Here is a 9,927-nt window from a genome sequence, read left to right on the forward strand (position 1 = left end):
CTATGACTGAACAGAAAAACGTTTCAATAGTTATTGCCTGTAACTGCTTAGAACAATTTGTTTTGAGATTCATGCTAGTTTGCTTCCGTTTTTGCCCTAATCGTTCAGCTTTGATGCAAAGGATGTCCCAAAATCCAAAAAATGGGCGTCAAGCTTATCGGAGATGAATCGCCGGATTAAATGAAAAGGGAATTTCATTTCACTGTTTCCCATCATCGGCATTGCAAGTCTCGTATATAAAGTGAACAGCTGTGCTTGTTTAGTAGGCAGTACTTCTCCCAACTCCGAGCGACTTAGATCGAAAAGAAAATGAAATTTTATCTTGTTCTTTTAGTTGCTGTCGTTCACGTTAACTTCGTATTGGTAAGTTATTTTTTTTATTTTAAATTTTCGCGCCGCTTTATTAATTGAAAAATAACCTGTAACCTTGAATATGTTAAGTCTTATCCGAATGGCGAAATCGTGCAAACGCGTGAGTCGCCTAAAGGCCTTTTGGCAACTGCACAAGCTGGTAAACTTGGATTTCCATATAAATAATTTGACTCATTATCAATAGTTAATAATTAAAGTTTTTGTTCAACTTAAAGGTAGTAAGCCAGCAAACTTTGACTCTCCTGAATTCGCACGCTTAGTGGTATGCAAAAATAATAATTGAGAAGTGCATTTTACTGGACGTGCAGAGACATACTATCATTTCCATTCTAGTTAAGCTGCGTTCCCGAGGAAATTTGGTCAATGATGAAGTCTTGCGAGGAAGAAACAACATCTAAGTTGAATACATCCAAGCCAGCTGCAGTGAAAATCGGTCCTCTTAGAGGTACCTACTATTTGCTTAAACATGGAATTTACTTTTAGTTACTATCATAACATAACCTTCAACATGTGAAAACCCACCGATGCTAGATCATAGCGTTGATGGGATTAACAAATCTGCTTTGGACAAATTGCTTTACGATAAAGACGAACTTGACAAGGTAAAAAATAAATTTTTTAATTCGTGTAGTCTACTATTTTGTTGTGCACCATTAAATGCTGGAGACAATTGTAAAATATTTAAAAGCAAATCTACAAAAGATTTTGTTAGCGCACAGATTAACCAGTGCCTTTAACGATGCATGTCTTAATTGCAGATTTTGAGCGATTGTCTTTTAAAGAAGACGGGAACGGTAAGAAAATATTTTCCTTTTTTTTAACGTTAAAATGAGAATGAAAATAGAATCTTATTCAAACCGTATAAAAAGGTGGACGAATTGACTGGTCAGTTAAACATGGGTAGTTATCTCAACTACTTCGAAAATACTACGCTATCTTCCGAACAGAAGTCTTCGGCTATGTCATCCTTTAAGTCCTGTATGACGGCTAATTTAATATCACCGAATTTACCTATTTTTATTCATTGGGTTGAATCAGGTAAATCAAACGAGTTAACTTACGAAGTTTTCCAAAATAAAATTCTAATCGTTTCCGTTCATCCCTGCTAAGCTGATAAAACGGAGGCTGATGCAAATAGCAATTTTGTTTCTTCTAGTTACACTTTAGGGTGTGACATAAAGTCCTTAATTCAGAACGTGAGTTACGAATGCAATCAATACTTACATATCTTGCATGATGCTGTAAGTCTCGTGTAATTTTGTTTGGCCAATTCCAGGGCTGTTCCGATGCTTCCGTCGGTGAATCCACCATAGCATGGGTACTACAGCAAATTCATACCGGTATTGCTAAAGACAATCATCATTAAAAGTGCTGCTGGCATTTGTGTAATGCTTCTTGAACGTGATACTAACCAGGTACTTTCTTTTGCGGGTGTTAAGGTTCCAGTGTAGCCTAATGAAGTTTTCTTAAAACACTCGTCGATCTAGATAGCAGAGACGAGTAGCTTGCATCAGCAACTTGGTAATTTTCAACAAATCAAAATTGTATTGATTTTTTTTTGTTTTAACCCCGGTTTTAACATTTGTACCAAGTGTTGACATTATTATTAATCGCTTAATCGCATGCTGAAAGTACCAGCAGTAGATCTAATAAACAAGATTGAACTGGGAAACTCTTGCACCAAAAAACTGAAGTTTTGTTGTACCCTAGATAAAGACAGAGATAAATATGCATCTCCAGTGGCGCAGTTGGTTAGCGCATGGTACTTATATGTCAGTAGTTATGTGACACTAATCAACAGAGTAATAAGTGTTTAAGGAGCAATGCCGAGATCGCGAGTTCGAGCCTCGCCTGGAGAACATCTATTTTGAAAAAACCGTACAAATACCCAGTGAACACAGAATTTGTGTGCTCTTAAGTTCTTAATGTTCTTTTGTAGTAAATTGACATGTTGAGGCTGTGAAGTAGAATAAAGCAATGGTAGTTTCTTTTATAAAGCTAAACAAGTCTCACCATAAAATATATGTAGCTCAGTGGGCAATTTACCAGTCCGGATAAAGGTTTGGCCTTTTCGCATTAAAATCTAGCGACATAGTTAGATTTGCTACTTACTTAACACATCATCTGGGATCGGATTATCCGGATAATTCCTAATTGTTCAACGACGATCTGGGAATTGTATTTGTCTTGGCTTGATTTTCTTGAGAAATTAAAAGTTATGTCGATATTCCATTCTATTTAGAATATTTATCAGGGTTACAGTCTCTGCTTGCTAATTTTCGGAAGAGACACATTTCCATTCAGTGAAAAAATTCAAAATGGCGGCCAATATTTTGTGTGTAGGCTATGAGGATTCTAAGCATGATTCTAGGCATAGCCCACTGAATGTAATAGTTCAAGCCTGAAGTCTAGAACTGTAAAAGTGACTCACCCCTCCGGCGATGGGAGGAGCTTATTCTCGAATGGACACTAGCACCACCACCAAAGATTCTTGGAACTTCATTGAACAATCGTTAACAAAACAAAAAACAAACAAAACAGTTAGTTGTCGTTTTAGCGTTTTGATGTTAGAGTTCTTTTTACTTTTTGAAAGTGTTGAAATTGAAGACAAAAGTTACGGGTTTGGAATATTTTTCATTGCAAGTCTTCTCCTGTTTAATTGAATAACAAGGATGTAAGTAAACAAAAATTATTAAGCATCAATTTTATCTTGTGTTTATTATTGCTAAACGTCAAGTTACGAAAAGGCCCTGTATAATCAAGAATAAAAAATTTTCAATCCAAAAAGACTAATTATTATTCTTATTAGTAGTAGAGTTATCTTATTAGTTATATTATATATTTCAGGTATAGCATAGCTGAGTGGTTAACGCGTCTGACAAGTGCATTAAATGAGAATAGGTATTAGGTTCAGACCCTATCTGATTCTTGCCTTTTTTTTCAGTGTTAGCACCATTTTATACAATATTTACATTAAATAAACGAAAATTTCAAAAAATAATTACATTGCATTTGTATTCATACAACAAAGAAAAAATTTGAAAATAAACGTAAAACACAATTGTTATATATATAGCGAAGTATTTGTAAAAACGGCATGTTTATATTTTGAAAAATGTTGTTCTTCGACACCAGTAGAACGCGCTGAAGTCCATTCCAAGTTGGAAAAAAGGAGGTAGGGAGTGCGTCAAAACGATTGAACGGGCAAGATAGGGAAGCTCCAGGCTTTAGCTATTACATCCAGTGGGCTATGTTCTAGGGAACATGAAGCTGGCCTAAGAGCGCCACCGTTGGCCAAGGCCAGCCTTGGCACCGAAATCCGTCGAGACGGTCGAGTCAAACAAAGAACATGAAACATGTCAGAGTGACGAAAGTTAGTCATACTTGGCTGAGTTAACCAGTTAAAATAACTTTTACAGGTAGCACCTCAGAATTTGGAGAGATATACAAGTAAGGATTTTGTTTTTTCAGCAGTAATATGTAGCCAATCCTCTCAAGTGGATTACCATTTAAGTTTCGAGGTGGCTTATCCTAATAGAAGAGATTCACTGGGATTGGCATTCCAGATTATAAAGCTCTGAGTGGCCACTTCAGAAAAAAAAAAGGTTAAAATAGTTAATGGCTTTCTATTTCTAAATGTAGAAGCTATAAATGCATGCAATTTTTGTGATCAGAGGAACACAGAACACCCTTGGAACATCATTAGCCAGCCAAACGTTCTCAGATGTATCCACAATGCTGGTGATGGAGAAAAGCTTACCCTTTTGAGCTTTTAAAAGTTATGGCTACTTGAAGGCATCCAGAATACAGTCAACACAAGAGTTGGCTAATCATGATCAGCATTGGTGAGCTTCAACTGATAATTTCAATCTTAGTTAAGGTGGTGCTGTATTACTGTGTTTTTCACAAATTTCATAGTTTAATTTCTTTAATTGATAACAGCTTTTTAAAACTATCTATCTAATCTCTTTTTCTTACTTTAGGCACAGACTATGAAGTAGTCTGAAAGTCATAGTCTCTTACTTCGTAGTCTGTGCTTTAGGTCTGTTTCTTTAATTTGGTGTAACTTAATGACTAATAGGAAAGGGGGTTGCTATTGAAAAACCTGGTACATCCAAGTGCACAGGACTTCTTTTCTGAAATGAAAAGAGAAACTTGTCATTGTTGGTCTAACTAAATGAAGAATTTATGTTTGTGGTGCCTGCTGTGCTATGTAGTGGATAATCATTAATTAACACAGAATACTTGCAAATCCAAGGTAATTTATTGAGAATAACTAATGCTGTTCCATGCAATTTGAGCCATTGATGTACTATATTCATTTCCTCTTGACCTGTTTTTAAAGTGGCTTCAATGACACGGCTACGTATACTTACGAACTGGCCTACCAATGTGTGATAGGACACGCATACTTTCCAGTCTTCCGATTTTACTTGTCACACTGAGCTCTCAGCCTGACCTCTCAGCCTGACTTTCGTAGTAGCTCCTGGGAATTTGCTGATTTACAAGTGTCCAAGATTTGTTCTTCAGATGGATGTTGAAAACCAGTCAAATAGAGTTAAGTATTTTCCAACAGCTTCGTTGACATCAACGTGTACACATCCTTATGCTAGTTTCATTATATTGTCGTGCAACAGTTGGGTGTTCTAGCTTGAAAACAACAACTCCTTCCGGTACTATTTTATTCGAAGAACGGATATCTTTGCTTCATCACTCCACCAGCAAGGAATTGAGAAAGCATGCAGGCAATCATAGAACCTAAGTAGCACACATACCTTATTAAAGTAACCAATTCTGACATCTTTATAATCAGGTTCGATTCGTGATCATTGGATCCCAAATTTCACTAGATTCACAACGGTACCAATGGGCTATTCTTTTGCACGAATGGATGAGGCGCCATCGAAAAACGTCCTCTGTCGAAAAATCGAAGGTAAAATATTAGTGCGCCAAACCCATCCAAAATATCCTATAGAAAATAATTAGTGTCTTAAGCATAGTGAGAGGCTTTAACTTAATTTTAATTTGGCTTGTAACTTAACTGTAACTGAGTAACTTGCTTCCTGTTAACGAAGGTTAAGATCTGTCGTAAGTGTGTTTTGAGACCGCGCGTTAGTGATTAAATTTGCAGACAAGAGTAAACCAGGGCCAATTAACAGATTCAGAGAATGTGTTTTTCATTTAGCGAGGCTGATAAACAGGTGGACCAATCTTGTCCAGTCCTAGTACTGGATTTAACACGATTACCTGCAATCCAAATTCTATATTTAATTGAATTTTTAATGACGTTTGGATCAGCTGTCCCATTTTGCGACTCATGTTTAACAAATTGGATTGCTTCCTCTAAAAAATGCCATGATGGGTAGACTGCATTTCCGGTGACTATGTGTGTATTTCGCAATGGGTGGTGGGATCGTGACCGACACTGTGCAAGATATTGTCTGTTTACCTCCGCAGCCAAATAGAATATTCCCAAAGATCTAAAAATAAATGTCATAGCAGAGCGTGGTTTCGATCCACGGACCTCTGGGTTATGGGCCCAGCACGCTTCCGCTGCGCCACTCTGCTAGTGATAATGCCCTCGTCTTTTGTTGTCCTAAAATTCTCTCAATAAGCTCTGTCCCTGTATGCCCCTCTACGCGGCAATTTCCCTGCTTTCGTTATGGACTAGGGAATAGTAGAACGTCTCCAAATGTACTAAATAATAGCCCGTTTTGCATTAGGAAAACTCGAAACGTTTCCAAATTCGGCGATTTATTGCATATGTTGTAACCAAGTTCTAAAACCGCGCGAAACTCGTAACCGCTTTGAACCCGAAACCGCTTTCAACCTTGATAACGTGCGGCCACCATAAAAGTCCAGCGATGGGGCAACGCCATGGAGGCAGTCACATCTGGTGTGGGCTGCACTACACGCGTTTTAAACAGTGTTCAGATATTTCGTGTTAATTTGAGGTGTATTGTATTTCGATTTCAGTTACTGTAAGGTGCACACCTGCTGCGTATCCTTCGTAATCGCGTTAACTTTTTGAACCTGATCACAATTCAACCCGCATGAAATGGCATCTAAAGCCAACGCCTCACCGAATATAACGTATAACAGGCGGGACGTGCTAGGCAAGGGACACTATGGCGTCGTTTTTCGAGGTTTATTTGACGGCCGTGAAGTTGCTGTCAAACGAGTACTGCAAGAATATGCCCCTATGATTTCTAATGAAAACGAATTTCTTCAGTTGAAGCACCCGAACATTGTGCAACTTCTGGTAATCGAGGAGACGGAAGAATTTCGGTCAGTATTTTAAGAATTGCTCTGGAAACTGATTACGGAAGCAGTTAGATCCGATGTAAGCCTTGAATATCTATTCTTTTTACATTTACAGATTTTACGCCTTTGACTTGGCCGTAGAAAATCTCGATGACTTTTGCCGAGGAAAATATTCTGGAACAATGCCAGATGATAAAGAAGCAATGTTACAGATGGCAAAAGGACTCGAATACATTCACAGCAAACAAATGATTCATTGCAATCTTAAACCTCAAAATATTCGCATTTCGAAAGAAGTGCCTACTCGGCTTATGATCGCTGTTTTTGGATGTTGCAAGAAAACAGGCGAAGGCGGATATGTTTCATTGTCTCGGATGAATGAAACTGACGAATGGATTGCCCCTGAAGTTGTTGAAGCTCGTCAAGATAGAGCTGAAGAAGAAGATGTTGGTGATGAAGACGACTCGGGTGAAGAACTGCATTCCGTGTTCAGCGATATCTGGACTCTAGGTTGTCTGTTCTTTTACTTCCTAACAAGGGGCAAACATCCGTATGGAAATAACAGCAACGATATTAACTGGAACATGTCCGTTACTCGTAAACCGGTCGAGCTTGAGAGTAAGTTTTGTCCACGTTAGTGGCACTGGACCAATAGTATTCTTTCTTAAAAGAAATGTACTCATTAAAATTTGTTTCCTTACATCAGGATTGGACTTACGTAGCAGCGTTGAAAACTACGCTGAAATTATCAAATCTATGGTTACAATAACGCCTACTGAACGAGAGGGATTGAACCAGGTTATATACAATCTGGAAAACGTCTACGTACACGCGGTGGCCCAAGGGGCTTTCGAACGCTCGCATCTCCCAGAGGTTTTCGAACGCTCGCTTCTCCCAGGAGTTCCACCAACCCAAACGCGATTCATCAAAAGTCAGGCAAGGTTTAGATTTCAGGCGGGAGGGACTTCACCTGATCGGCAGACAATCGCCGTGGCACAGATTGGGGGCACAGATTGGGGGCGGCAATTAGTTAGAGACGGGTTGGTTGCACAGGTTGGGGACCAAGGATGGGATTCGCGGCAGACACACCATGCTACGGAAGAATTTTCGACTTATCGCGGTTTAAGTCAGTGGGAAGAACGACTGCAGCGGACTGTTCACAGGCTCTCTAATAAAGTTGAAGAATTACAACACGAATTAAAACGAACTGCTAATATGCTCGAGGAAAAAATCCAACATTCCCACGAGAAAATAGGCCATCTAAACGAGACCGCTATACGCAAAAAAGTTACCTCTGATGCAGCAAAACGGAGCTTGGAATATCGCGAAATAAAATCCCTTACCCAACTAGTCAAGTGCTACTATGAAGCAAAAGGAACAAAATCGTCCGAAGAGGATATCGACAGTGTGTGTCGACACGTTGTCTCGTATCTTAAAAAGAAGAAAAGCGAAAAACACTTCTGTCGGTGGTATCACGAAGAAGCAATCAAGAAAGTAAAGCCAAAATCGATTAAGGATGCAATCTCCGAGCATCAGATCGTCAATAAGAAAGGCAACGTCAATTATGCAGTCACAGCCGTATACAAAAAGTCATCATTCCTCCGCAACTATATCGACGGACCCATGACGTCAGATGACTGGAACAACTTTAGCGGAACCAGGAGCTCAATATTGTTGTTGGCTTTATTTGAAAGTCTCAAAGATAAAAAAGATTTAATGTCGTTCCCACCGCCCGGAATTCTAACCATGGATATCCCGGTGAAAATATCTTCTGCTAAAAATTCAGTCCACATAGAAATCGGGGAAATAAAATCATCAGATGGCGATGCCGTCAGGAAGGCGAGAATGCAGCTGAAAAGAAGTTTACTTTGTTTCCAATGGTTGGATAAAATTATTGAGACATTACAAGTAGACTATTACGGATTGATTGGCACTATATACATTGATGGAAATTGCCATTCATATAAGGAGAATTTTGAAGATTATGAAGACGAATTCACATTTAAAATAAAGTATGAGACCTATACATAATTTTCATTCTTAAATGGAAATTAAGTAAATTAAAATGTGCCTTTTGTGGAGATTGTTAAGTCAGATCTACGTATCCAACGTAGTATTCGTCTTTTACATAAAAATAAACAGTGTGAAAAAATTGACAAATTTGCGGCACCAATAACAACAAATATCTACTTCCTGGTAAATCACCACGCACACCCTCGGAGAAGGTTTAAAAATGAAAACAAATATAGAAAAACAAATTCAATCAGATTTAGAACTAACCACCAACAATTTAGTATAAAGTGGTAAGGCTGCCATAATGGAAGTGAAAATACTCCAGGTTAAACAAGTTTGCTGGAATGTTACTTGTGGGAATCTTTAACTCTCTCAAGAAGAGATATAACAGCTGAATACATTTTGCATTTCCATAATGCTGTTGCCAGCATTCCAACAGTTGGGGTGGTTTCACAATGACCTTCCCACATCAGTAGCATTTGATAGATTACTTCTCTAAATTCATAATGGTTTGCTTTGAAAGGCTCCTCAAGCTGGTCCATTTGCCCATTAGAGAATCCTGCAAGTTCCTGACCAAGAAACCTCCAGTCAGAGCCTATGTGACTGTCCACAGCTAACCTATGCAGGTTTGTGACTTCTTCCTCATTTTCGAATAAGGCTATGAAATTTAAAATATCTGAATGTGCTCTTGCTCTCAGCTAACATTATTTGTCGGTACTCACCTGTTAGTGCTGGAGATAGTTCTGGTTTAGGCTCAGGAGGCTTTTGAATTTCTATGCTTGGGTTATTTCCAATTGATACACTGTTTCCCAAATGCACATTGCTGGCATTGTTTATCTGGATCGCACCTATTTTTACATTAAATTAAAAATTAAAACAACAACTTTTTACATTGGATGTCAACAAGTGTTTTACCATTCAGATAGAAAGGAGCAGCCGAGAGATTTCTTCTATTGATTTTAGCTTTGATCGTGTCCTTAAGATTTTTCTGGGTTTCATCAACTTTTTCATAAGTTTGGAATTTAGAAACGCTTCCCGTTTTACTTACTTCACCTTTATTCGCCATAGAATATCGTAAATAAAACAACTGAAGAAAATACAATAAATCCAGCAACTTTAATACTGTATATATTTGCATGACGTAGGCGGTTGCTTCATCGATAGATGGCGTGGAGGTGGTAAAATGAACTAAATTCTGAAATAATAAGCTTCACTCAAGGAAATTCTCGAAATGTAATCAAAAAGAAAAATCTTCTAGGTAAATATTTTTAAAGAGAA

The 9,927-nt window shown here is 38.2% G+C and overlaps 3 protein-coding genes and 1 non-coding gene across 13 annotated transcripts; 3 read left to right on the forward strand and 1 right to left on the reverse strand.

Moving 5' to 3' along the window:
* Nucleotides 1–80: 80 nt before the first annotated feature.
* Nucleotides 81–2,044, forward strand: LOC116936532. 3 transcript variants are annotated; one of them, XM_032943704.2, is made up of 10 exons: nt 81–363; nt 442–511; nt 588–634; nt 706–817; nt 904–974; nt 1,131–1,166; nt 1,242–1,410; nt 1,483–1,568; nt 1,649–1,712; nt 1,812–2,044. In XM_032943704.2, exons 1-10 carry the CDS (start codon nt 310–312, stop codon nt 1,826–1,828), a joined length of 726 nt encoding a protein of 241 aa, XP_032799595.2. In that variant the 5' UTR covers nt 81–309; the 3' UTR covers nt 1,829–2,044. The 3 variants fall into 3 exon arrangements, with proteins under 3 accessions (XP_032799595.2, XP_032799594.2, XP_032799592.2); XM_032943703.2 differs by having other exon boundaries at nt 92–363; nt 1,649–1,740; XM_032943701.2 differs by having other exon boundaries at nt 101–363; nt 1,649–1,787; nt 1,860–2,044.
* Nucleotides 2,045–2,105: 61 nt separating this feature from the next.
* Trnai-uau lies at nt 2,106–2,231 on the forward strand. The gene is made up of 2 exons: nt 2,106–2,143; nt 2,196–2,231. It is a non-coding gene; the product is annotated as a tRNA-Ile (tRNA).
* A 1,421-nt stretch (nt 2,232–3,652) lies between these two features.
* Nucleotides 3,653–8,796, forward strand: LOC116936518 (probable serine/threonine-protein kinase drkD). 8 transcript variants are annotated; one of them, XM_045168474.1, is made up of 9 exons: nt 3,664–3,822; nt 3,887–3,977; nt 4,047–4,630; nt 4,718–4,929; nt 5,010–5,134; nt 5,186–5,305; nt 6,349–6,660; nt 6,752–7,254; nt 7,343–8,796. In XM_045168474.1, exons 7-9 carry the CDS (start codon nt 6,431–6,433, stop codon nt 8,665–8,667), a joined length of 2,058 nt encoding a protein of 685 aa, XP_045024409.1. In that variant the 5' UTR covers nt 3,664–3,822; nt 3,887–3,977; nt 4,047–4,630; nt 4,718–4,929; nt 5,010–5,134; nt 5,186–5,305; nt 6,349–6,430; the 3' UTR covers nt 8,668–8,796. The 8 variants fall into 8 exon arrangements, with proteins under 8 accessions (XP_045024408.1, XP_045024411.1, XP_045024409.1 ...); XM_045168472.1 differs by having other exon boundaries at nt 4,047–4,217; nt 4,356–4,630; nt 4,718–5,134; XM_045168475.1 differs by having other exon boundaries at nt 4,047–4,217; nt 4,454–4,630; nt 4,718–5,134.
* On the reverse strand, nt 8,483–9,766 carry LOC116936536 (protein immune deficiency). The gene is made up of 3 exons (XM_032943709.2): nt 9,565–9,766; nt 9,372–9,497; nt 8,483–9,307 (listed from the first exon to the last, which is right to left on the reverse strand). Exons 1-3 carry the CDS (start codon nt 9,713–9,715, stop codon nt 8,997–8,999), a joined length of 588 nt encoding a protein of 195 aa, XP_032799600.1. The 5' UTR covers nt 9,716–9,766; the 3' UTR covers nt 8,483–8,996.
* Between the last annotated feature and the right edge of the window lie 161 nt (nt 9,767–9,927).

The sequence above is a fragment of the Daphnia magna genome, linkage group LG1, assembly GCF_020631705.1.
Source record: "Daphnia magna isolate NIES linkage group LG1, ASM2063170v1.1, whole genome shotgun sequence".
NCBI lineage: Eukaryota > Metazoa > Arthropoda > Branchiopoda > Diplostraca > Daphniidae > Daphnia > Daphnia magna.

Bases quoted from the DNA above. Each gene is read 5' to 3' on its own strand.
- LOC116936532 (XM_032943703.2), top strand. From the start codon at position 310: ATGAAATTTTATCTTGTTCTTTTAGTTGCTGTCGTTCACGTTAACTTC. The intron at 975-1,130 runs GTAAAAAATAAA...TCTTAATTGCAG, and splicing joins ATAAAGACGAACTTGACAAG to ATTTTGAGCGATTGTCTTTT. The intron at 1,569-1,648 runs GTGAGTTACGAA...GGCCAATTCCAG, and splicing joins TAAAGTCCTTAATTCAGAAC to GGCTGTTCCGATGCTTCCGT.
- LOC116936518 (XM_045168473.1), top strand. From the start codon at position 6,431: ATGGCATCTAAAGCCAACGCCTCACCGAATATAACGTATAACAGGCGG. The intron at 6,661-6,751 runs GTCAGTATTTTA...TTACATTTACAG, and splicing joins GAGGAGACGGAAGAATTTCG to ATTTTACGCCTTTGACTTGG. The intron at 7,255-7,342 runs GTAAGTTTTGTC...TCCTTACATCAG, and splicing joins TAAACCGGTCGAGCTTGAGA to GATTGGACTTACGTAGCAGC.
- LOC116936536 (XM_032943709.2), bottom strand. From the start codon at position 9,715: ATGGCGAATAAAGGTGAAGTAAGTAAAACGGGAAGCGTTTCTAAATTC. The intron at 9,498-9,564 runs GTAAAACACTTG...ATGTAAAAATAG, and splicing joins TGCTCCTTTCTATCTGAATG to GTGCGATCCAGATAAACAAT. The intron at 9,308-9,371 runs GTGAGTACCGAC...TAAATTTCATAG, and splicing joins ACTATCTCCAGCACTAACAG to CCTTATTCGAAAATGAGGAA.